At 39.6% G+C, this 27,463-nt stretch overlaps 1 protein-coding gene across 4 annotated transcripts in view; it reads right to left on the bottom strand.

Moving 5' to 3' along the window:
* slit3 (slit homolog 3 (Drosophila)) overlaps nt 1–27,463 on the bottom strand; it is a 226,983-nt gene that overhangs the window by 53,522 nt on the left and 145,998 nt on the right. For all 4 annotated transcript variants that reach the window (XM_081611949.1, XM_081611952.1, XM_081611951.1 and 1 more), the window contains 10 exons: nt 19,146–19,217; nt 17,512–17,675; nt 15,622–15,766; nt 12,019–12,090; nt 11,594–11,665; nt 11,410–11,481; nt 10,754–10,897; nt 9,502–9,665; nt 7,429–7,579; nt 5,873–5,947 (listed from right to left, as the gene is read on the bottom strand). In XM_081611949.1, coding sequence (XP_081468075.1) covers nt 5,873–5,947; nt 7,429–7,579; nt 9,502–9,665; nt 10,754–10,897; nt 11,410–11,481; nt 11,594–11,665; nt 12,019–12,090; nt 15,622–15,766; nt 17,512–17,675; nt 19,146–19,217 — 1,131 coding nt within the window. The remainder of the gene's footprint in view (nt 1–5,872; nt 5,948–7,428; nt 7,580–9,501; nt 9,666–10,753; nt 10,898–11,409; nt 11,482–11,593; nt 11,666–12,018; nt 12,091–15,621; nt 15,767–17,511; nt 17,676–19,145; nt 19,218–27,463) is intronic.

The raw sequence follows: 27,463 nt of genomic DNA, 5'->3' as shown, positions 1-27,463 counted from the left end.
AACCTGACGTTAAGTCCAGAACCTGACGTAAAATTCAGAACCTGACGTTAAGTCCAGAACCTGACGTTAGGTCCAGAACCTGACGTTAGGTCCAGAACCTGACGTTAGGTCCAGAACCTGACGTTAGGTCCAGAACCTGACGTTAGGTCCAGAACCTGACGTTAAGTCCAGAACCTGACGTTAAGTCCAGAACCTGACTTCAGATCCAGAACCTGACGTTAGGTCCAGAACCTGACGTTAGGTCCAGAACCTGACGTTAGGTCCAGAACCTGACGTTAGGTCCAGAACCTGACGTTAAGTCCAGAACCTGACGTTAAGTCCAGAACCTGACTTCAGATCCAGAACCTGACGTTAGGTCCAGAACCTGACGTTAGGTCCAGAACCTGACGTTAGGTCCAGAACCTGACGTTAGGTCCAGAACCTGACGTTAAGTCCAGAACCTGACGTTAGGTCCAGAACCTGACGTTAAGTCCAGAACCTGACGTTAGGTCCAGAACCTGACGTTAGGTCCAGAACCTGACGTTAGGTCCAGAACCTGACGTTAAGTCCAGAACCTGACGTTAAGTCCAGAACCTGACGTTAAGTCCAGAACCTGACGTTAAATCCAGAACCTGACGTTAAGTCCAGAACCTGACGTTAAGTCCAGAACCTGACGTTAAATCCAGAACCTGACGTTAAGTCCAAAACCTGACGTTAAGTCCAGAACCTGACGTTAAGTCCAGAACCTGACTTCAGATCCAGAAGCTGACGTAAAGTCCAGAACCTGACGTTAAATCCAGAACCTGACGTTAGGTCCAGAACCTGACGTTAGGTCCAGAACCTGACGTTAAGTCCAGAACCTGACGTTAAGTCCAGAACCTGACGTTAGGTCCAGAACCTGACGTTAAGTCCAGAACCTGACTTCAGATCCAGAACCTGACGTTAAGTCCAGAACCTGACGTTAAATCCAGAACCTGACGTTAAATCCAGAACCTGATGTTAAGTCCAGAACCTGACGTTAAGTCCAGAACCTGACGTTAAGTCCAGAACCTGACGTTAAATCCAGAACCTGACGTTAAATCCAGAACCTGACGTTAAGTCCAGAACCTGACTCCAGATCCAGAACCTGACGTTAGGTCCAGAACCTGACGTTAAATCCAGAACCTGACGTTAAGTCCAGATCCTGACGTTAAGTCCAGAACCTGACTTCAGATCCAGAACCTGACGTTAAGCCCAGAACCTGACGTTAAGTCCAGAACCTGACGTTAAATCCAGAACCTGACGTTAAGTCCAGAACCTGACTCCAGATCCAGAACCTGACGTTAGGTCCAGAACCTGACGTTAAATCCAGAACCTGACGTTAAGTCCAGATCCTGACGTTAAGTCCAGAACCTGACTTCAGATCCAGAACCTGACGTTAAGCCCAGAACCTGACGTTAAGTCCAGAACCTGACGTTAGGTCCAGAACCTGACTTCAGATCCAGAACCTGACGTTAAGCCCAGAACCTGACGTTAAGTCCAGAACCTGACGTTAAGTCCAGAACCTGACGTTAGGTCCAGAACCTGACTTCAGATCCAGAACCTGATGTTAAGTCCAGAACCTGACGTTAAGTCCAGAACCTGACGTTATGTCCAGATCCTGACGTTAAGTCCAGAACCTGACTTCAGATCCAGAACCTGACGTTAAGTCCAGATCCTGACGTTAGGTCCAGAACCTGACTTCAGATCCAGAACCTGACGTTAAATCCAGAACCTGACGTTAGGTCCAGAACCTGACGTTAAGCCCAGAACCTGACGTTAAGTCCAGAACCTGACGTTAAGTCCAGATCCTGACGTTAAGTCCAGAACCTGACTTTACGTCCAGAACCTGACGTTAAATCCAGAACCTGACTTCAGATCCAGAACCTGACGTTAGGTCCAGAACCTGACGTTAAGTCCAGAACCTGACGTTAAATCCAGAACCTGACTTCATATCCAGTACCTGACGTTAAATCCAGAACCTGACGTTAGGTCCAGAACCTGACGTTAAGTCCAGAACCTGACGTTAAATCCAGAACCTGACTTCAGATCCAGTACCTGACGTTAAATCCAGAACCTGACTTCAGATCCAGAACCTGACGTTAAATCCAGAACCTGACGTTAGGTCAAGAACCTGACGTTAAGTCCAGAACCTGACGTAAAATTCAGAACCTGACGTTAAGTCCAGAACCTGACGTTAAATCCAGAACCTGACGTTAAATCCAGAAACTGACGTTAAATCCAGAACCTGACGTTAAATCCAGAACCTGACGTTAAATCCAGAACCTGACGTTAAATCCAGAACCTGACTTCAGATCCAGAACCTGACGTTAAATCCAGAACCTGACGTTAGGTCCAGAACCTGACGTTAAGCCCAGAACCTGACGTTAAGTCCAGAACCTGACGTTAAGTCCAGATCCTGACGTTAAGTCCAGAACCTGACGTTAAATCCAGAACCTGACTTCAGATCCAGAACCTGACGTTAAATCCAGAACCTGACGTTAGGTCCAGAACCTGACGTTAAGTCCAGAACCAGACGTTAAATCCAGAACCTGACTTCAGATCCAGTACCTGACGTTAAATCCAGAACCTGACGTTAGGTCCAGAACCTGACGTTAAGTCCAGAACCTGACGTTAAATCCAGAACCTGACTTCAGATCCAGTACCTGACGTTAAATCCAGAACCTGACTTCAGATCCAGAACCTGACGTTAAATCCAGAACCTGACGTTAGGTCAAGAACCTGACGTTAAGTCCAGAACCTGACGTCAGATCCAGCACCTGACGTTAAATCCAGAACCTGACGTTAAGTCCAGAACCTGACGTAAAATTCAGAACCTGACGTTAAGTCCAGAACCTGACGTAAAATTCAGAACCTGACGTTAAGTCCAGAACCTGACGTTAGGTCCAGAACCTGACGTTAGGTCCAGAACCTGACGTTAGGTCCAGAACCTGACGTTAGGTCCAGAACCTGACGTTAGGTCCAGAACCTGACGTTAAGTCCAGAACCTGACGTTAAGTCCAGAACCTGACTTCAGATCCAGAACCTGACGTTAGGTCCAGAACCTGACGTTAGGTCCAGAACCTGACGTTAGGTCCAGAACCTGACGTTAGGTCCAGAACCTGACGTTAAGTCCAGAACCTGACGTTAAGTCCAGAACCTGACTTCAGATCCAGAACCTGACGTTAGGTCCAGAACCTGACGTTAGGTCCAGAACCTGACGTTAGGTCCAGAACCTGACGTTAGGTCCAGAACCTGACGTTAAGTCCAGAACCTGACGTTAGGTCCAGAACCTGACGTTAAGTCCAGAACCTGACGTTAGGTCCAGAACCTGACGTTAGGTCCAGAACCTGACGTTAGGTCCAGAACCTGACGTTAAGTCCAGAACCTGACGTTAAGTCCAGAACCTGACGTTAAGTCCAGAACCTGACGTTAAATCCAGAACCTGACGTTAAGTCCAGAACCTGACGTTAAGTCCAGAACCTGACGTTAAATCCAGAACCTGACGTTAAGTCCAAAACCTGACGTTAAGTCCAGAACCTGACGTTAAGTCCAGAACCTGACTTCAGATCCAGAAGCTGACGTAAAGTCCAGAACCTGACGTTAAATCCAGAACCTGACGTTAGGTCCAGAACCTGACGTTAGGTCCAGAACCTGACGTTAAGTCCAGAACCTGACGTTAAGTCCAGAACCTGACGTTAGGTCCAGAACCTGACGTTAAGTCCAGAACCTGACTTCAGATCCAGAACCTGACGTTAAGTCCAGAACCTGACGTTAAATCCAGAACCTGACGTTAAATCCAGAACCTGATGTTAAGTCCAGAACCTGACGTTAAGTCCAGAACCTGACGTTAAGTCCAGAACCTGACGTTAAATCCAGAACCTGACGTTAAATCCAGAACCTGACGTTAAGTCCAGAACCTGACTCCAGATCCAGAACCTGACGTTAGGTCCAGAACCTGACGTTAAATCCAGAACCTGACGTTAAGTCCAGATCCTGACGTTAAGTCCAGAACCTGACTTCAGATCCAGAACCTGACGTTAAGCCCAGAACCTGACGTTAAGTCCAGAACCTGACGTTAAATCCAGAACCTGACGTTAAGTCCAGAACCTGACTCCAGATCCAGAACCTGACGTTAGGTCCAGAACCTGACGTTAAATCCAGAACCTGACGTTAAGTCCAGATCCTGACGTTAAGTCCAGAACCTGACTTCAGATCCAGAACCTGACGTTAAGCCCAGAACCTGACGTTAAGTCCAGAACCTGACGTTAGGTCCAGAACCTGACTTCAGATCCAGAACCTGACGTTAAGCCCAGAACCTGACGTTAAGTCCAGAACCTGACGTTAAGTCCAGAACCTGACGTTAGGTCCAGAACCTGACTTCAGATCCAGAACCTGATGTTAAGTCCAGAACCTGACGTTAAGTCCAGAACCTGACGTTATGTCCAGATCCTGACGTTAAGTCCAGAACCTGACTTCAGATCCAGAACCTGACGTTAAGTCCAGATCCTGACGTTAGGTCCAGAACCTGACTTCAGATCCAGAACCTGACGTTAAGTCCAGATCCTGACGTTAAGTCCAGAACCTGACTTCAGATCCAGAACCTGACGTTAAGTCCAGAACCTGACGTTAAGTCCAGAACCTGACGTTAAGTCCAGAACCTGACGTTAGGTCCAGAACCTGACTTCAGATCCAGAACCTGACGTTAAGTCCAGAACCTGACGTTAAGTCCAGAACCTGACGTTATGTCCAGAACCTGACTTCAGGTTCCCTCATACGAATCTCAGCTGCTGGTGGAAACCCTGAATGTTTCGTTTGAGTCGTAAAGCAGCGCTGAGCCCAGGATTTTTAAATGTGTTTTATTTTAATATCCTGAGAGCTTCCTGCTCCCTGGTGGCTGATAACTTTCATTTTATTTGTTAAAGAAAAGGAACAATATGGAAGCTTAATTATGGTGTTTTTGGGTTTATTGCTTAAATATTCTCATTAGTCTATATGACGATCAGCAGAAAAAACTAATCTGGGTTTTATGGCCAGCAGGATCGACGCTGTGTGAACGATCAGGTTCTGGAAGATATTTGTTTTCTATTGATCATTATTTATTATTTCACATTTCCAATCATTGTTTCTACGCATGGTTGTGTCGGATGAACTGAGTAATTATTAAACGTTTATCAATGTTTTGATCGTAGTTTTATTGTGACAGGTTGTGGGTGGAGCCTTGTTGCCATGGCGCCGGGTTGTGGGTGGAGCCTTGTTGCCATGGCGCCAGGCGGTGCGTGAACATTGGTTCCTGAAAACGTTTCATAAAGAAACTGTTTAGATTTGTTGCTGCAGCTCACAGTTATTGATTTGGATGAATTCATCTTTGGTTTAACCATGAAGCATAAAAATTACAGATATACCTGCAGGTAGACGAACAGATATTTACCCAAACTCTTCATTTTTCCAGACTCTGTATTTAGAAATGAAATAAACCGAAGTGGATGATTGTTGGCTCTTCCACACTGACAAAGTTTTTCAGATTATTTTCCACCAAATCCATGTTTATAAAGAGAAACCTGGAGAACTTTGGTTCCTCTGATTTGATTGGCTGTTCGTATTATCAATTAAAGAAAAGGCCAAAGGGAAACGTCTCCTCATTTCTTTATTTTCCTTTGATTTTATGTGACAGTGAGCTGAAAGGACACTGATTCAAAGGTTTTAACATTTCTAGTCATAAGAATCTGAAAAGTGTGGCGTACTCATCTCCCTTTAACCTGCTTTAAACGCCTCATCCTAGTGAAGCTGTTGATCTGGGTGATAAAACAAAGTGAATCTCCTGAGTGAAAATAAAAACAGTTCAGATGAGAAGCGTGTTTGGAAATAAACTTACATTTTCTTGAGGCTGGGCAGCTTCCTGAACGTCCCAGCAGCTTCCAGGACGGAGATTTCATTGTCGTTTAGCCGCCTGCGGAGAACAGGGCAGAGATGGAAGTTAGATTCATTTATTTTCTGTTTCACATGCAGCCAGGAAACAGAGCTCTGAACTATGATGCAGCGGAAAACAAAGAATGGTGAAGAAATAAAAAAGAGGAGGAGGAAGAGCGATGAATCTTTTCTATGTAGTCATCAATAGCCGCATCGCCCAGAGAAAACAGCTGGGCAGATAGCAAGCCAGACATCTGCTTTATTGAGGTCATTTGTACTAAAAAGGTGCTGCTAAGAGGATGCACTGTGTGTGTGTGTGTGTGTGTGTGTGTGTGTGTGTGAACTGCAGGATGAAAGTGAAAGCTCAGCTCCAGGGACTCTTTCTAATGAGATCCGTGGCATTAAAACACGGAGCAACCTGGATGAAGTAAAACCAGAATGATTTATACAAACTGAAGAGTTTTGGTGGAAATGATGCCGTTTCCTGCTGCGGTTCATCGAAACGCTTCACATTTTCTGATTAGTTCACCGTCCGACCTACAGCCGAAGAGGAGCGGATCATCTTCCTCTTCAGCGAGAAGAACCAAATCAGCAGCTCGGATTCCCTGACAAAGCCGTGAGGACACGCCTCTTCCTGTTTGGAGGACACACCTCTTCCTGTTTGGAGGACACGCCTCTTCCTGTTTGGAGGACACGCCTCTTCCTGTTTGGAGGACACGCCTCTTCCTGTCCATTGTTCTATAAAGTCCAGTTCAGTTGTGAGGTGTGAATGCTAATTGACCTCTGGTTTTCCAAACCTGGGTCTGGGTTCGGTTTGAATGTGAACGCCAAGCGGACCAGAGACCGCTCCAGAAGCAGGAAGTGGACTACAGGGCATTCTGGGTAAATCCAACCAAAGCTAACATGTTAGCCTAGCGCTAGCAGCAGAAATCCTCCAACCGCTAAAATCCTCCATCTTGTTTCCATCTGGTGAAGAAGGAAGTTGCTCTCAGTGTCTTCAGAGGTTTTTGTGTCGTTTCCTTCAGTGGTTCTTGGTGCAGCGCCCCCACAGGCCAGGAGGGGAACAGGTTGGTTTGACTCAGAGCCACAGCAGATGATGAAGTTCTGGTCGACTGGACCATCAGATGGTAAGCAGCATAAAATGTCACAAAAAAGAAAACAAGAAAAGAAAATCCAAGTTAGGCAGCATGGTGCCATACTTCACAGTTGGGATGCTTCCCCTGGCTTATGGGTGTAGCGACAGTCATTTTGTCCATCAGACCTCAGGAAGCGTCTCCAGAAACAGTTTCTATGTTCTTTTAGGAGAGATCTATTCATCCAGACGTAGCGGCATTATTAACATGAATGATCAGTTTCTGTCAGTAGAAGAATATTCTACTGATCTGACATCATCATGTCAGAACTGATGTCTGACAATACTCAGTCTGATGGTGCCAGACTGAGTATTCTAGACTGACATCATGATGCAAGGCGATGCTAACATGCATGTGCGTCAGCCTGCAGATGTTTTCTGTTTCTTACAGGTCGGTGGTGTGTTCAGGGATGTGCGGAGGAATCCGGGTCAGTTTGAGGTTGGAACAGTCCACCACGGTGCCTTCACAGCGACATTTCTCCGGACACACCAGATCCTGGAAACACTCCCCACTCAGCCGGCTGCGGTAGTCCTCCTGACCTGCAGGGGGCGAGCCACATTGGAGGACACAGAAACAGAGAGAAGGAAGAGGGGAGGGAAATTAAAACCAGCAAGAAGACGGAAAAAAATCAAAGCACTAAACTGAGGAGAGAGCTGTGGATTCAAAATGTTGATACAAAACATTCAGAAACTTTAAAAAATAATTAATCTTTTGGGGAGAAACATGAACATCCAGCAGACACACGACCTTTAACCCCGGAGGAGTTCACCTCTGTTATTAAACAAGTCTTATTCAATGAGGAACATGTACGAGAGCAGCACGACCAGCTAACAGGAAGTGGTGCTGTGCTAAGAGGAAGTGAAGGAGCAGGAAACAGGAAGCAGGAGTCAAACTGAAGGAAAGTGCAAAAAAATTATATTTTAACATTTTTAAGGGGAAAAAACACATTAAAATGAAAATCTGCACCTGTAACCAGCTCTGTGAAGTTTTACCGTCAGTCAGCGCTGAAATTTGGAATATCTGATGTCAGATTATGATTGCGCAACAAAGATGAAGCAGATCGTTCTCACGGCGTCAGAGGAGTCAGAGCCAAACCCCTACAGGCTCCGAGGCGTGTGATTGGCCGGGAGAGGCATGTGGGCGTGTGCCGCGCGGTCCCTGGCGCTTGACGGAACCATGTGATGTCACAGTAGGCGGGGCCACATGGTTAGATCAAGCACAAGAGACAGCTGCAGAACCAATCAGAATGAAGGTCCACACAGGAGGAAGGCGGGACGACAGAGAGCTGCACCAGTCAATCAGGGGCAGAGAGAGGTCAGGGGTCAAGAGGAGGAGGAGGAGGTGGCAGCAGGGGACGGGGGGAGCACAGGAAGGAGAAGCGACAGACAGGAAGAGCTGAAGCAGAGGCCGCTGCCTCCAACAGGGCGTGGCAAGGGGCGGAGCTACAGACGGCGCTTAGCGAGAACCGAAGCAGTCGGGAATTTAAACCTGGGAACAACAACGGGAACCTGACGGGGAACAACCCTCTGACAAGACATGAGCCGGAAACAGATCTGAGACAGCGCCGCCCTGCTGGCAGGAAACATGCAGGAGCTCTGTAAGAGGCTGGAGGCGGAGAAACGACAGAAATGATTTCATGTCAGAAAGTCTTCACGCCCCTCAGACTTCCTGTCACATGGATCTCACAGTGTAATAAATGAAAAACAATAAAGAAGCAAAGCAGGTTATTTAGTGGTAAAATAGATTTTCTTCCCATCTGTCATCTCCAGCTCAGGCAGACTGGATGGAGAACATCAGCTTTTCATAGATTCTCCTTTAAATTCAGGTCTGGACTTTGACTAGGCCGTTCTAACACCTGAATCTGCTTTGATCTAATCCAGACGTCTGCAGCCTTTACCCTCCAGAGTCCAGCTAAGTGAACACAACCTTTAGAATAAAGAGATATTTCTTAAAATAATGTATTTTTTTTAAATCCTAATTTCTTTGCTATTTTTTTTAGTTTTTTAAATAAAGAAAACATACAACTTTCACAAAAGAGAGAGGTGGATAAATTTCTATCATGTTGATATTGATGAAAGAAATATGTAAAAATGTGAAGGAAAATAGGTGTTAAAAAGTATTACTGGTACTTTTACTCCTTCCTTGGTGAAAATTAAATCTAATTATTTCTCGAAATACATCAAAGTCTAGTTTTTAAAAATTGTTTCTTCATAATTTTTAGAGTCTCAGGTTTTCTGGACGTTTATCAAAGTCTGAAAAACATTTGATCATATGACTGTTTAACCATATTTTCAAATGTATCGATATTTATAGATGCTTTCTTTGAATAAACAGAAGCTTCTTATCATGATGAGAAGTGGTAAACAATAAATGTCTGGTCCTAGATGAAACATGTCTGTGTCTGGAAGGATCCAGAGGGAGGATGACCCCTGACCCCTGAAGAGCAGAGCGCGGCGCTCACCTGTGCACCTGAACTTCTTGCCCTTGACCTGGCTGATGCGTTTGTTGGCCAGGCGGCGCGGGTGGCTGCAGCGTGCGCCGCTGGTCTCGATGGGATTGTCGAACAGGAAGTCGGCCAACCACTTCAGGTGACAGTCGCACATGAAGGGATTCTGGGCCAGGTGTCTGGAGACACACAGGATGACAACAACAACAACAATAATAATAATACTGCATGAACAATGTTGCTGTAAATATATTCCAAATATGGATTCAAAAATAAACCTCAAGTCCTCTTGCGGGATGTTTTTCACATTTCCCATCATTTACTTTAATTTCAGAATGACACCATTGTTCAAGATGGCCGCTGTTTTGGAGCCCGTTTAGCCAATTATTGCCATAAAATGTTCCCCATTTTCATGACCTGAATAAACTTTGTCACATCATATATTTTCCAGTTTGGTCGTAATGTTCATTAAATGTTAAAGTGATAAAATGAAGCAGAAGCAGAAATGGAGGACTTTGCAGTCAGAGAATCTCAGATCAGTCGTCAACTGGAAGAAGATGAGACACAATCGTCTAAATCAGTGTTTCTCCTCCCTGGTCCTCAGGCCTCCTGTCCTGCAGGTGTTTCCTTCTGCCACCTGAATGGCATCTCTGGGTGATTAACAGGCGTCTGCAGCACCTGATGGCCATGCAGCCATTTGAATCAGCTGTTCTGGAATAGAGGCTCATCTAGAACATGCAGAGCAGGGGGGCTGTGAGGACCAGGGGGGAGAAACACTGTTCTAAATGGTTAGCATTAGCTTCTGCTAATGTTTGTATATGTTTAGTGGCAGCTTTAGCATAGCTAAGATTCTTGTCTGGCAAATTGGCTATTAGTGAAGCTAATGTTGTGGTTAGCTGTAGCCACCACTGGTAAAAACTACAGCCAGTTTTAGTGCAAACATTTATTCTCCACTACTGCCATGGCAGCCATTTTGTAAAATGTCCACCAGATCAACAAAATATGTAGGATTTCTATGGTTCAAAATATGTAGGCTATGACTTGACACCAAACACATTCAACTAATTGACAATTTCAGTGCAAAAATTATCTTTTCATGACAACCATGGTGGCCATCTTGAAAAATCTAAATATTATCAGTAAGTACGATTTCAAAGGTCCAATAAAGTATGATTCGACACCAAAAGTATTTATCTGTGATAAATATTGGGACCTTTTGTTAAAAAATGCATTACTTTGACGACCATGGCGGCCATCTTGAACTTACAGAGTCTTGATGGAGCGCAGCGGAGCGAAGAGGCCTTTACTGATGCTCTGCAGCTTGTTGTCATACAGAGACAGGAGGTTCAGGTTCTGCAGGTCCTGGAAGGCGTTCACTCTCAGACAGTTGATCTTGTTGGCGTTCAGTAATCTAAAACACCAACAGTCAAGAAAACAAGCAGAACATTATGACCACTGAAGGTCTGCTGTGGAGTCCAACATGGTGACAGCAGGTCCAGGAAGCTGTGAGGAGAGGATCAGTTTGTTTTTAAAAAGTTGGATGTACTAAATGATGCAGCGTAGAAACATGAGCCTTGCATCGTTTTCTCTTCTCTTTATGTAGCATCATATTCTCTTGTATTTATTTAGCTAGACAGCTTAACATGCTAAATATACTTGAAACTATGACATTTAAGAATGAATGATTAACATGGTGAAGACATGACTTTTAAAAATAAATCATCTTTTTCTGCTCATCTTTTAAATAACCCAAATTACCGCTGTTCATTTTTAACTGTGTAATTTAAAAAACAAAGTCATTGTTCGACTCGATCTCTGTTTTCTTACATCCTGACTTTTGCATTTCCACCTTGCATCGATCTCCTTTGTTCTGGTGTCGTGAAGCTAAAATGATGAAAATATTTCAGTTTCCTGAAGACTCACAGTAGCTGCAGGGAAGAAAGTCCATCAAATATTCCTTTAGGTAGCTCAGCGATCTTGTTGCCGTACAGAACCCTGTGAGGGACAAACAAAGACACAAACTCAGCACCATGTGAAACTCCTTTATTCAGTGACTTCCTGACTGCTTTTCTCTTTTCCTGCGTGTTGGGATGCGTGGCGCACTTACAGTGAAGTAAGCGACCGCAGTCCGCTGAAGGCGTCCGCCGCCACGTCGGAGATCTGGTTCTTGCTCAGGTCTCTGTGGGCAGAATGAGAGTACGGAAAAAATTGCTAACAGGATTCAACTTGTCAGACAAACGATCGGAAACATGAAAAACAACGAATCAGGAGGAAAATCAGAGAGCAACAAAATCTGAAGAGACAGAGCTGAGAAAACAGGTGGGAAGAGGGAAATTAATAGATCCATATGGATTATTATTGTGTGTGTGTGTGTACGTGTGTGTGTGTCTGTCAATGTGGTTTAACATGCCTTTTGATTTGAATACATACATTACTGGGACCTTGGTGTAATACAAGGACAATCCCAATGTTCATATTTGAAGTTTTCAGTATCTAAACAAAACTTTGTCTTGTGTGTGTCTGTTTACTCACATTCTCTTCAGCTTTTTGTAGGCTGTAAACGCTCCTGTCGGGACGCTTTTGATCAGGTTCTGCTCCAAACGGCTTCAGGAAGAAAAACATTAATCAGAGAATCGACTTTAAAGGCTGAACTTTCATCACATAAAAATAGTAAAACAAAAACAGAAATTTGTTTCAGTATTATTGCAAGCAAGGAATATAGTTCAAAAATTGACATTTGGAGAAAAAAAAGCATTTCGAAAATTAAAATTCAAAAAACTTCTCAATAAAAACATTTTAAAGTTGAAAGAACACTAATGCAGTTGTCTATTTCTTCCAATTTTATTTTTCTATCAGGATTTTTTCATGTATTTAAATTTTTTTAATGTGTTTTTTCTTATTTTTTTATTTTATTTTGTTAAAGTTTTACATTTGGAATTTTTTCAAACAGACTTTGTTCCACACAGCAGAAAGGCTCGCTCCTGCTCCACACTGACCAATAGAAATGCATCTTTGACTTGTTTTTCAGAGGAAGGATGAGGCCCCCGAAAAGAGAGGAACGCAAACTGTAAAATGAGATTTGAAAAATAAAATCTGAAAAGCAAAAATTTAAAAAAATAAAATCTGAAAAACAAAATTATTAGAAAACTAAATCCATGAAGCAAAACATTTGAAAAGATAAAATCTGAAAAATAACTAACTCCATAAATGTAGGTTCAACTATTGCAAATACATCATAAGTTAATATCAAAATGTCTATTTCTGTTTTATTTATTGAGAAATAAGTCTTGTTTTTTAAATTAATCTTTTTCAAGTTTTTTTTATTGATTCTTTGCTTGCAAAAATATTGAATCCAATCTTCCTTTTAGCACAACTTGAACACTGCAACAGTCTTTTCCAGTGTCCGATCAGATCGGTTTGAAGCAGAAATCAACCGAGAAGCAGCTTCCGTTGCTGCTGTTAGCAGATGTAGCTGTGTGGCAGATTTACAGACGTCCAGAAACACATCAATACAAAGGTTCCCAGCTGGGATTTTTGTATGGAAAATAAATTTAGTTAGTTCTGTTACTTTCAGTTGATCAAACTGGGGATGACAGTATGCTGCAGGTTCACCTGGTCTCCATAGCAACCATTAGACTCTGTTTTTCCTACCATCACAAACATAAATTCTCCTGGGACTTTAACTAGACCAGGGAGCTTAGAACAGAGCTCTGAGTTGAGAACGCGGTAAAAATAAACAACGGCAACCGCTGCATTGGTTCTGTGCCATAATTATTAGAAAAGTTTTTCTACTTTATCAGTTTTAGCTGAAAACAAACTAAAAGTTCAGCTCAGAGGTTTTCAACATTTAGTTGAAGATTTAGCTCCAGATGTAAATTTCTACATTTTACTTTCAATAAATCTCTGAATGTCATCAGAGTGGATGTGAAGGTGGAGGAAGAGGAAGAGAGGAGGAGGAGGAAGAGGAGGAGAGGATGGAGGGAAAAAAGGACAGCAAAGGAGAAATTAGAGGAGAGAAAGTGAAGGATGTGGTGAGGTCCCAAGGCCGGCCACAGGGTCGGCTGTCAGGATGATGAATGGAAACTAATCCAGCTCTCCTCTTCCTCCCCTTCTTCCTCTTCTCTTCACATCCTCCTCCATTCCTCCTTTTCTCCCTTTATCCATCCATCCATATCTGCCTCCTTTCTATCAGTAATTAAGATAAATCTGAAACTGATCCGATTAGAATGAAAACCAAAACATCTTCCTGGTTCTAGTTCTGACCGCATTCATCTACAGTCAGTAAAGCTGATTTCTATTCAGACTCGGAGGAAACCAGAACACTTTGGTTCTGACAGAACCAATCAGAAACAATCCGACCCGAGGAGCCGACTCCTGGCTGAAGGAGAGGCTGAAACGTCTCCAGGGTTTAAAACAGAACAACCTCAGAACAGGTGAAACAGGAAGTGGGTCACACCTTGATGAAAACAGAAGCTGATGGAAGCAAACAATGGCGGCAAATAAACACATAGATCATTAAAGATCATTAAAGAACTGCTGATACGTCAAACTGTTCAACTCTGCGGCAACAACGTTCATCACAACCACTCCAAACAGACAGGATGGCTCTGTGAAATGCCACAAAACGCAGCAAAATGTTGCAAACAGCTAATTGTAGCAAAACACCACGAAGCGCTGCAAAATGTCGAAAAATGCAGTAAAATGCCACAAAAAGAAAAAGTTATTCTTTTAGCCTAGAATACATCTAAAATAATCATAAGTCAAACAATAATACAAAATCATTTCCAGGCATTTATAATTAGTACCAATAACAAGAAGTTTGTTTTACAAAGTAAGAGTATTTTATTTAATGAAATGTCTGCTAGGTGAGGAAAAATAAATTTATGCAGTTTGTTTTATATCAATGGTCACATTAGGAGTTGGAAAAAGAACCGTGGTAGAAATGTCCTGCAGAGTTTCTCCTTCAGTCACAGAGCAATCAAGCAGCTGTCCTCTGCACAAACAGGCCGGGGACGGCGATCGATACGGATATCAAACATGTCCCCTGGTGGAACGCGCGCGCGTGTGCGTGTGTGTGTGTGTGTAACATCAGAACTTCAGGCTGTTATTGATGCGTTTGAGACATTTTTCCTCCATCGTGGTACTAGCTGTGGGCAACATGGACTTAAAAGTTTCATCATGATATTTTGTGTTAATATTGTGAAAACAATAAAAGTGACAATAACTATTTATGACTTCTTTTTTAGAAAACTGTGTTGCTGTGACAATAGCTGACAAATGTGGACAAATCTTTGTCGATATTCCACTAATATCAAACAAAACAATTTGCACATGAAAAAGTTTGTTTACACAATAAATCATTAAAGTTTACAAAATGCGCCATCACCACCAATTACTTCCTGTTGCTACTGGTTTACACCAGTAGCAACATCCTGTTGTTCATCATGTGACTCATGATGTGAAAAAGTGTTTCTGTTGCAGTTTTGTAAAATAAATTTTGATACACCCAAAATAACTACCCCTTCCATCGCCAAAACTTTATCAAAAATATTTCTAAATCTTTCACATTACGTAACTCGGCTTGCTTTTTGGAAAAAAACACAACAAAACAAAAACGTTAGCCACTGAAGAATTCAAGATGGCCACCATGGTCATCAAGGGAAATGTTTTTTTTGGACTAAACATGTCAATATTTATCACTGATAAATACTTTGGCTGTCAAATCATTCGTAACTGGACCCATAGAAATATTTAGGTTTTTCAAGATGGCCACCTTGGTCATCATGGAAAACAAATTTTTTCTCTCAAATTGTTGTCAAATCATTGCTACATATTTTGAACCATAGCAATGATGTATATTTTCTTAATCTTGTCTTTCTTTTTTCTGGTGGACATTTTACAAAATGGAAAATACATGTCTGAACTAAAATCAGTATTAGTTATTACCAGTGGTGGGCACGGCTAATCAAAAAGTTACCTTCACTCACCCCTAATTCATTAAACAAAAATCTTAGCTACACTAACGCTAAACTACTAAACAAGTAAATAAGCTATCAGAAGCTAATGCTAACCCAATAAGCCAGAGTGAAAACCTGATCAGCTGCAGGGAAAGTGAAATGAACCCAAATAGCTTACATTTCCACGATGCCCTCTGGGAGGTTGGCTGGGATCTCCGCCAGGCCTTTCCGTCGGCAGTCCACGATGTTGTTGTTGCAGCTGCAGCTGGGGGGACAGACTGCGACCTGAGGAGCACACGCCCTCAGCTCCGTCTGCGCCGGACCTGCAATCAGCGATGGACAGCTAGTTTCTGCTTCTTTCTGAACAGTTATTTTGCGCTCAAAGCCAGAAATAAAAAAACAATTCTGCAGCCTGGAGCTGTGTTTCTACTTCCTGCTGTAGCTGAAGTTTCATCCATAATTCTTCATATTTCAGGATATTTCTTACTGCCGGGTTCGTCTCCTCAGAATGAACTTTAATCTCGGGTGGTGGCTGCTGTGTTGATTTTGAGGCATAAAAACCTTTTGGGAAAACATGCAATCTCTTTGATATGAAAAAGGAAGAAACTGAATCTTAATGCTGCTTATTATTTTGGCAAAATATGCACATAAAATATGAGTGGATATTAGCAAGAAGAGAGCAAAGACACAGGAAGCAGCTGAGAAGGAAACAGAATAAAAGGAAGAGGCGAAAAATGCTGAGGAGCTGTGAAGAGTCCTGCATGACATGAAGAAGAAAAGACGAGGAGGAATGACGAGATTTTAAATCAATACTTAACGTTCATGTTTTTTATTCATGTTTCAATGATAAGCAGTTCTTCAATCACTAGATGGCATCAGAGCTCAAACTAATCAACAGCAACAAACTGACGCAAGCACACCGGGATTCCGACGGAGAGGCGGAAAAGTTAGTGACGGTGAAATAAAAAATGGCGGAGTCTTTCTGGTTTAAAGTCGACGCATTGAGTGATGCAGGCACTAGCAGCTTGTGAGCCATCCGTTAACTGTCTGTTAGCCACCAGTTAGCCATCTGTTAGCTGTCTGTTAGCCATCAGTTAGCCATCCGTTAACTGTCTGTTAGCCACCAGTTAGCCTTCTGTTAGCCATCTGCTAGCTGTTTGTTAGCTGTCTGTTAGCCATCAGTTAGCCATCTGTTAGCTGTTTGTTAGCCATCAGTTAGCCACCAGTTAGCCATCCGTTAACTGTCTGTTAGCCACCAGTTAGCCATCTGTTAACTGTCTGTTAGCCATCAGTTAGCCATCGTTTAGCTGTTTGTTAGCCATCAGTTAGCCATCAGTTAGCCATCTGTTAGCTGTTTGTTAGCCATCAGTTAGCCATCTGTTAGCTGTCTGTTAGCCATCAGTTAGCCTTCTGTTAGCCATTTGTTAGACATCTGTTAGCCATCAGTTAGCCTTCTGTTAACAGACCAGACGTCTGTCTGATGGCGTCTGTTAGCCATTTGTTAGCCATCTGTTAGCTGTTTGTTAGTCATCAGTTAGCCGTCTGTTAGCCATCAGTTAGCTGCCTGTTAGCCACACTTGTGCATATCCATATTTTTGTAACTTGTGCAGATCGTATGCCACTATTCACTCAAAGTGGAGGATCTGGAAGGTTTTTTTATGAAGATAAATGCTGGCCAATGCAGGTGCTCGCTCAATCAATCAATCAATCAATCAATCAATCAATCAATCAATCAATCAATCAAATTTTATTTGTACAGCACATTTCAGCAGCAAGGCATTTCAAAGTGCTTTACATAATTAAAATAAAAACAGCATGTGACAGTGAATAAACAGTGAGAAAGAGAAAGACTTTTAAAATGCGATGATAACTCGGCTGTTTCATCTCTTCTGATGATAAATTTGAAGCATTATTGTTGCCAGTTTTGCACTACAATATTAAAAAGCGGTATACTTATTTTCCATCATGTCTCCCATTCAATCGCCTGGTTATCAAAACTGATAACCAAACAATAAAATGAGCCGCGGTTCACGGAAAACTACAGAATGAAATGTTTCTGCCGACTCACCGTTGCAGATGAAGTCCTTCTTCTGGATGTCGGGGACATTGAGGCCCCTCATGTGGGCCGGGGACATGCACTGCGTGAAGGGGGCCAAGCCCCGCCGGGCCCTCAGCCAATCAGAGAGCCAGGCCAGGTGGCAGTCGCAGTGGAGGCTGTTGGAGTGCAGACGGCTGCGAAGAAGACGAGGAAGAGGAGAGAGACCGTTAATCTGGACTGGACTAGTAATCTCAATCTGGAGAAATGGGAAAGCTGGGAATGAAAACAGGAAAAGATGTGGAAGAATATCCGTTTTCTATGATTATTAACCAAACTTTACTTTGATTTATGCACAAAAATGACATAAAATTCAGGAAAATATGAAGAATTTCCTTGTTTTATAATTGAACACTGAGCTGCTGTGTGAAATGTTATCTGAACCAGAAAACAGTTGAGATTTAAAGAGATTTATTTTACTCCAAAAGCTCATAAGTTCATAAATTCATAAACTCTAATGATGATGGTGATAAACAGCTCCAGACATAGTGAGCAAACAAGTTACAGACTGTAAGTAATGTAAAATACAAAAGGCTACAGGTATTCATATAATTAACGCGTTGCTGCAGAAAGCATCAGGTGCAGCACACAGATGACGAGCAGCAGCAGGAGGAAGAGGAGGAGGAGGAAGAGCAGAATGTGTTGTCAGCGTTTTGTGAGCCAGCCGCTCGGCCTGCCTTTGTAATAAAGCCGAGGACAAATCCTGTTAAGGAGCAAGACGCTCGCATTGAAGCTAGCAGCAGGCGGCAGATTTAATACTGCGCCCCATTGTAAATCCAGGTTATAGTCACGGCCCCACCTGGAGATAGCCGCCTCCCGGCCCGCCCCCCCGCCGAGCCCTAATTACTGACAAGGAGGATTAAAACGACAAAGAACGGATCTGCTTCTGACTGCAGGACGCTTCAACGAGCCAGGATACGGGCTGTCGCAGGTCACACACAGTTACACACACACACACACACACACACACACACACACACACACACACACACACACACAGTTACAGTCACACACACACACACACACGCACACACACATACAGTTACAGTCACACACACACACACACACACGCACACACACACAGTTACAGTCACACACACACAGTTACAGTCACACACACACACAGTTAGTCACACACACACACACACACAGTTACAGTCACACACACAGTTACAGTCACACACACACACACAGTTACAGTCACACACACACACACACACACACACACACACAGTTACAGTCACACACACACAGTTACAGTCACACACACAGTTACAGTCACACACACACACACAGTTACACACACACACACACAGTTACAGTCACACACACACTGCTGTTTGTTCCTCAAAGAGAAATCCAGGCAAAACTGATAAATGAAACATGGTTTAGAAAAAAAATTATTCTCAAATAAAAATCTGAAAAGTGTGGTGTGCACTTGTATTCAGTGTGACACCCCAAAATAAAATACAGTAGATCAAACCAAGTTTTACAATCTGAAGAGTTACTCAACTGTCGAATAAAGCTCATTTAGAAAAAAAAGTGTCTGTGTGTGTGTTGGAGTGTGTGTGTTGGAGTGTGTGTGTGTGTGTGTGTGTGCTACTCACAGCGTCCGGAGCTTGGGCATGTGATTGAAGCTGGACAGCGGGATGAGGGTGATGTTGTTGTTGTTGAGGGTGCTGCAGGACAGAAGAGACAGGACGGTGAATAATCACTTTATGTTTATTTTTCAGATGTTTAAAACTGTTCAGTTTATTTAATTTAAATCAACAGAACAGGCCTCATTTTATTCAAACTCTGCAGTTTGTTTAACTCCATCAGGTTCAGATTGAGAACCTCCAATCAGTTCAGTGCAACTTCTTTCAACTTTATAATTCAATTTATAAAGAAAAATAAAAACCAGGACTTGACCAACTGTCGTACAATAAACCGCTAAAAAGAGGCAAACATATCAGAGAGACATAAAATCAATAAAGATGCAATAAAAAAGAATTACTTTCATTTTCAGAGCTGCCATGTTAGATTAAACCAGCATGAACAATGGAGGACAGACTGGAAACTGAAACTGCTGCTGTTAGGATTCGGGTTGGTGTGAGTGCTCTTTCCTATAGAGGATCTTCGGGGCAGAGTTCTGACTGGCTGGCGCACCGGCAGCTGATTGGCTGGTGGACCTTTAAGAAGCAGTGAGCAGTCACTCATCGCTCAACGGTCCCACTTGTTGGTCCAAAGATCATGTTACGGATGTTCAAGTAATATTTTGTCTTCGCTCAGATCCAGACGGGCTGCTGGAACCGGTCCGGACTTTGAGATGCTCCCTGCCCAGACCGAACATCTCCGCCTGCCGCTCTCCATCATTGGTCTTCAGAACGCTCCCGGATCCTCGCCTTTCCTCTCCGCGCAACCGCCATCCGACAGTAAGCGTATCCCTCTAAACCAATCAAGATGTCTCAAACTCCGGTCTCTACCAATATCTCCCGTCTCCAAACAGAACCCGAGCTGACCTGCCGACCCGTTCCCTGGAGCACAATCTGATTTTATTTTTGGAAAGAACCTCCATTAAACTTTCACTGATCAGTACTCTCTGGTTTTATGTGTGAACCTGCATGTGGGTCAGGAAACTAAAATCCAGCATGGCAGCTGCTGTATGAGGCGAAATGGAAAATACTGCAATAATGTTTAGATTTAGATGTTTGGAGGAGTGAACATGTTTATCTCAGAAAGATTTCAGCTCAACTTCACCTCTTCAATGCAGCTTCAAGTGTTTTTTACCAGAACTCATGGAAATCTGTATGTCATCTGCAAAATATCGTACTGAGGCAAGATTCAACCCAAAGGAAGCAAGAAAACCGTTTTAAAAGACCTAGCCCAATGCAGCATCCCTGAGGAACACCAAGGCTTGTCACAGGCGGAGTTAAATTTCCCAGCTTTCCAGGGTTTTCAGATGGTGGGATGAAACTGGAGTAACTAGGAGCCAGAGCTGGTGAGGAGTTGAACCCACAACCTTCAGGTTGTCAGACAAAAACATCTGAAAATCTGAAATGCATTTTCCTTTTTCTCCAAAGTTAGCAGGATGTGAGAACGGAAGGATCCAGTTTCACAGTTCTGCTGCAGAATCTCTGTTTAAAAAGTTCCTGATTTTCCGTCCTGTTTCAGCGTTTGGGTCCAAAAACATGAACATGAACTCATTTAATCTGTTTTCCTCCAGACAGCGTCTCTGCTGTCAGCGGCTGCAGCCGGGCGCGATCTGCAGCGTCTCAGTCGTCATATCGACCCGGACAGGAATGAACAACACCGCCGTCTGTCATTACCACATACGCAAGAGTACACACACACACACTGACATACACACACACACACACACACACACACTGACACACACACACACAGCGCTGTGTGTGCTGGAGAAACACTCCCCGTATTGATTTCCTGTAGTTTTCATGCAAAGACGTGGAGAAGATAATTCCCTCTGGGATGATACTGACAGACTGGAACAAGCTGCTAACATGCTAACATGCTAACACGCTAACATGTCTCTTATAATGCAAACATGAGGAAACGACACTAACATGTTAAATTAGAACAATTTAATGAATCTGTTAATAAAATCTAGTTTAATGTTTTGCAGTTCACAATGGGAAGATTAAAATGAAAAATTATTTATTGAACAATGTCTGATTTTTTTCCCCATATTTTAGTTTTACTCATAAAAAGAAATGTTTCAATTTAGCTAAAAAATGAGAGCAAAAATAATCATCAGACGATAAAACCTGTTCTTTGCTGTCCACATGGTTTAATATCAAGTTTATTTCTGGATATTTTTATTCGTTTTGCTCCACCAGGTTTATTAAAACACTGGAAACATAAAACTAAATCAAAAACAACCTCAGAGTAAAAACCCAGAGTTTCTGTTGCAACAGCAACAGGAACAACAACAACGGCAACAACAGGAACAACAACGGCAACAACAACAGGAACAACAACAACGGCAACAACAACAGGAACAACAACAACAACAACAACAACAACGGCAACAACAACAGGAAGAACAACAACGGCAACAACAGGAACAACAACAACAACAACAACAGTAACAACAACAACAGCAACAACAACAACAGGAACAACAACAGCAGCAGCAACAGCAGGAACAACAACAACAGCAACAACAACAACAGGAACAACAACAGCAGCAGCAACAGCAGGAACAACAACAACAGGAACAACAACAGCAGCAGCAACAGCAGGAACAACAACAACAGGAACAACAACAGGAACAACAACAACGGCAACAACAGGAACAACAACAACAGCAGCAGCAACAACAGGAACAACAACAACAGTAACAACAACAGGAACAACAACAACAGTAACAACAACAGCAACAACAACAGGAACAACAACAACAGCAGGAACAACAACAACAGCAACAGCAGGAACAACAACAACAACAACAACAACAGAAACAGCAGAAACAACAACAGGAACAACAACAACAACGGCAACAACAGGAACAACAACAACAGCAGCAGCAACAACAGGAACAACAACAACAGTAACAACAACAACAGCAACAACAACAACAGGAACAACAACAACAGCAACAACAACAGGAACAACAACAACAACAACAACAACAGGAACAACAACAGCAGCAGCAGGAACAACAACAACAGCAGCAACAGCAGGAACAACAACAACAACAGGAACAACAAAACCAGCAGAAACAACAACAGGAACAACAACAACAACGGCAACAACAACAATGGCAACAACAGGAACAACAACAACAACAGGAACAACAACAGCAGCAGCAACAACAGGAACAACAACAACAGGAATAACAACAGCAGCAGCAACAGCAGCAACAACAACAACAGGAACAACAAAAACAGCAACAGGAACAACAACATCAGGAACAACAACAACAGCAACAGGAACAACAACATCAGGAACAACAACAACAGCAACAACAGGAACAACAACAACAGGAACAACAGCAACAACAGGAACAACAGGAACATCAACAACAACAGCAACAACAGGAACAACAAGAACAACAACAACAGCAACAACAACAGGAACAACAACAACAACAGCAACAGCAGGAACAACAACAGCAACAACAACAGGAACGACAACAACAACAGGAACAACAACAACAATAGCAGCAACAACAGTAACAACAACAACAGGAACAACAACAACAACAGGAACAACAACAACAACAGGAACAACAACAACAATAGCAGCAACAACAGTAGCAGCAACAACAGGAACAACAACAACAACAACAGCAGCAACAACAGGAACAACAACAACAATAGCAGCAACAACAGTAACAACAACAGGAACAACAACAACAGGAACAACAACAACAGGAACAACAACAACAACAGCAGCAACAACAGTAGCAGCAACAACAGGAACAACAACAACAACAACAACAACAGGAACAACAACAACAGCAGCAACAACAGTAACAACAACAACAACAACAACAGGAACAACAACAACAACAGGAACAACAACAGCAGCAGCAGCAACAACAGGAACAACAACAACAGGAACAACAACAACAACAGGAACAACAACAACAGCAGCAGCAACAACAACATAATTTCCGTCTGTAATTTTGCTGTCAGTTATTGTGGCAGTGCTGATCCCACGGCCAGGCGGCTCCATCCAGGGTAAACATGGGAAACAACCCGCCTGTCCATAGTGGACCTCCAGGTTCTGGACCTCCAGGTTCTGGACCTCCAGGTTCTGGACGCTCTTATTTTACTCGCTTCCAGACTCGTTTGAAACTTTTCTAGTTTGTTTCAGGCTGTGGGAGAACAGCTGAACATTTCAGCGTCTTACAGGAAGTTTAGATTTCATTTTAACCGCCAGAGCTTACTATAGTAACGACATATAAAATTTATCTTGTTTTAACGACGTAAAACATCTCGTTATGAAACACTTTATGACGATGCAAACTCAGTAAAACAAACTTTTAAGGAGTAATTCTCTCCTTGTAACAAGAAAAGACGAAAGTTAGTTGTAACAAGAAAGTTAGTTATAAGGACGACCTTTCATGTTAAAATGAGTTTCTCACTAATCTTCTCATTTTAAGGAGAAACTTTCTTGTTAAATCGAGAAAACTCGTTAATCTATTTTAAACAGGTTTTATCTCATCATAACTACAAAGTTTCTGCTTTCCAGTTACAAAAGCAGTTAAAATGTTATAAAATTCTAGTTAAAATGTTATAAAATTCTAAGATTCTAGTTAAAATGTTTTAAGATTCTAGTTAAAATGTTATAAAATTCTAGTTAAAATGTTATAAGATTCTAGTTAAAATGTTACAAAATTCTAGTTAAAATGTTATAAAATTCTAGTTAAAATGTTACAAAATTCTAGTTAAAATGTTACAAAATTCTAGTTAAAATGTTGTAAGATTCTAGTTAAAATGTTTTAAGATTCTAGTTAAAATGTTATAAGATTCTAGTTAAAATGTTATAAAATTCTAGTTAAAATGTTATAAAATTCTAGTTAAAATGTTATAAAATTCTAGTTAAAATGTTGTAAGATTCTAGTTAAAATGTTTTAAGATTCTAGTTAAAATGTTATAAAATTCTAGTTAAAATGTTATAAAATTCTAGTTAAAATGTTATAAGATTCTAGTTAAAATGTTATAAGATTCTAGTTAAAATGTTTTAAGATTTTAGTTAAAATGTTGTAAGATTCTAGTTAAAATGTTATAAGATTCTAGTTAAAATGATATAAGATTCTAGTTAAAATGTTTTAAGATTCTAGTTAAAATGTTATAAGATTCTAGTTAAAATGTTATAAGATTCTAGTTAAAATGTTATAAGATTCTAGTTAAAATGATATAAGATTCTAGTTAAAATGTTATAAGATTCTAGTTAAAATGTTTTAAGATTTTAGTTAAAATGTTGTAAGATTCTAGTTAAAATGTTATAAGATTCTAGTTAAAATGTTATAAGATTCAGTTAAAATGTTATAAGATTCTAGTTAAAATGTTTTAAGATTCTAGTTAAAATGTTATAAGATTCAGTTAAAATGTTATAAGATTCTAGTTAAAATGTTATAAGATTCTAGTTAAAATGTTATAAGATTCTAGTTAAAATGTTATAAGATTCTAGTTAAAATGTTTTAATATTCTAGTTAAAATGTTATAAGATTCTAGTTAAAATGTTATAAGATTCAGTTAAAATGTTATAAGATTCTAGTTAAAATGTTTTAAGATTCTAGTTAAAATGTTATAAGATTCAGTTAAAATGTTATAAGATTCTAGTTAAAATGTTATAAGATTCTAGTTAAAATGTTATAAGATTCTAGTTAAAATGTTATAAGATTCTAGTTAAAATGTTTTAATATTCTAGTTAAAATGTTATAAGATTCTAGTTAAAATGATATAAGACTCTAGTTAAAATGTTATAAGATTCAGTTAAAATGTTATAAGATTCTAGTTAAAATGTTGTAAGATTCTAGTTAAAATGTTATAAGATTCTAGTTAAAATGTTATAAGATTCTAGTTAAAATGTTATAAGATTCTAGTTAAAATGTTTTAAGATTCTAGTTAAAATGTTATAAGATTCTAGTTAAAATGTTATAAAATTCTAGTTAAAATGTTATAAAATTCTAGTTAAAATGTTATAAGATTCTAGTTAAAATGTTTTAAGATTTTAGTTAAAATGTTGTAAGATTCTAGTTAAAATGTTATAAGATTCTAGTTAAAATGTTATAAGATTCAGTTAAAATGTTATAAGATTCTAGTTAAAATGTTTTAAGATTCTAGTTAAAATGTTATAAGATTCAGTTAAAATGTTATAAGATTCTAGTTAAAATGTTATAAGATTCTAGTTAAAATGTTATAAGATTCTAGTTAAAATGTTATAAGATTCTAGTTAAAATGTTTTAATATTCTAGTTAAAATGTTATAAGATTCTAGTTAAAATGATATAAGACTCTAGTTAAAATGTTATAAGATTCAGTTAAAATGTTATAAGATTCTAGTTAAAATGTTGTAAGATTCTAGTTAAAATGTTATAAGATTCTAGTTAAAATGTTATAAGATTCTAGTTAAAATGTTATAAGATTCTAGTTAAAATGTTTTAAGATTCTAGTTAAAATGTTATAAGATTCTAGTTAAAATGTTATAAAATTCTAGTTAAAATGTTATAAAATTCTAGTTAAAATGTTATAAAATTCTAGTTAAAATGTTATAAGATTCTAGTTAAAATGATATAAGATTCTAGTTAAAATGTTATAAGATTCTAGTTAAAATGTTTTAAGATTTTAGTTAAAATGTTGTAAGATTCTAGTTAAAATGTTATAAGATTCTAGTTAAAATGTTATAAGATTCTAGTTAAAATGTTATAAGATTCTAGTTAAAATGTTATAAAATTCTAGTTAAAATGTTATAAGATTCTAGTTAAAATGATATAAGATTCTAGTTAAAATGTTTTAAGATTCTAGTTAAAATGTTTTAAGATTCTAGTTAAAATGTTATAAGATTCTAGTTAAAATGTTATAAGATTCTAGTTAAAATGTTATAAGATTCTAGTTAAAATGATATAAGATTCTAGTTAAAATGTTATAAGATTCTAGTTAAAATGTTTTAAGATTTTAGTTAAAATGTTGCAAGATTCTAGTTAAAATGTTATAAGATTCTAGTTAAAATGTTATAAGATTCAGTTAAAATGTTATAAGATTCTAGTTAAAATGTTTTAAGATTCTAGTTAAAATGTTATAAGATTCAGTTAAAATGTTATAAGATTCTAGTTAAAATGTTATAAGATTCTAGTTAAAATGTTATAAGATTCTAGTTAAAATGTTATAAGATTCAGTTAAAATGTTATAAGATTCTAGTTAAAATGTTGTAAGATTCTAGTTAAAATGTTATAAGATTCTAGTTAAAATGTTTTAAGATTCTAGTTAAAATGTTTTAAGATTCTAGTTAAAATGTTATAAGATTCTAGTTAAAATGTTATAAGATTCTAGTTAAAATGTTTTAAGATTCTAGTTAAAATGTTATAAGATTCTAGTTAAAATGTTATAAGATTCTAGTTAAAATGTTATAAGATTCTAGTTAAAATGATATAAGATTCTAGTTAAAATGTTATAAGATTCTAGTTAAAATGTTATAAGATTCTAGTTAAAATGTTATAAGATTCAGTTAAAATGTTATAAGATTCTAGTTAAAATGTTATAAGATTCAGTTAAAATGTTAGAAGATTCAGTTAAAATGTTATAAGATTCTAGTTAAAATGTTATAAGATTCTAGTTAAAATGTTATAAGATTCTAGTTAAAATGTTTTAATATTCTAGTTAAAATGTTATAAGATTCTAGTTAAAATGATATAAGATTCTAGTTAAAATGTTATAAGATTCAGTTAAAATGTTATAAGATTCTAGTTAAAATGTTGTAAGATTCTAGTTAAAATGTTATAAGATTCAGTTAAAATGTTATAAGATTCAGTTAAAATATTATAAGATTCTAGTTAAAATGTTTTAATATTCTAGTTAAAATGTTATAAGATTCTAGTTAAAATGATATAAGATTCTAGTTAAAATGTTATAAGATTCAGTTAAAATGTTATAAGATTCTAGTTAAAATGTTTTAAGATTCTAGTTAAAATGTTTTAAGATTCTAGTTAAAATGTTATAAGATTCTAGTTAAAATGTTATAAGATTCTAGTGAAAATGTTATGAAAAGATGCAGAAGTTTTTAAAAGAAGAAACCTTCTGATGAACTTGAACAAGATTAGTCTGGTTACATGAGGTCATTTCGTGTTGCTCTGATTGGACGACCAACCTGTTCATTAAAACTGTCTGCTGGACACAATGCGCTGCATTGGATTTTATTTTGTGGGGTGAGAGTAAAGGGGGCTGGAAGCTGGAGTTAAAATAAACATCTTTATA

The sequence above is a fragment of the Poecilia reticulata genome, chromosome 10 (assembly GCF_904066995.2).
Source record: "Poecilia reticulata chromosome 10, P_reticulata-male-v2, whole genome shotgun sequence".
In the NCBI taxonomy this organism is placed as follows: domain Eukaryota; kingdom Metazoa; phylum Chordata; class Actinopteri; order Cyprinodontiformes; family Poeciliidae; genus Poecilia; species Poecilia reticulata.
This window is presented reverse-complemented; position numbering and strand designations above follow the sequence as displayed.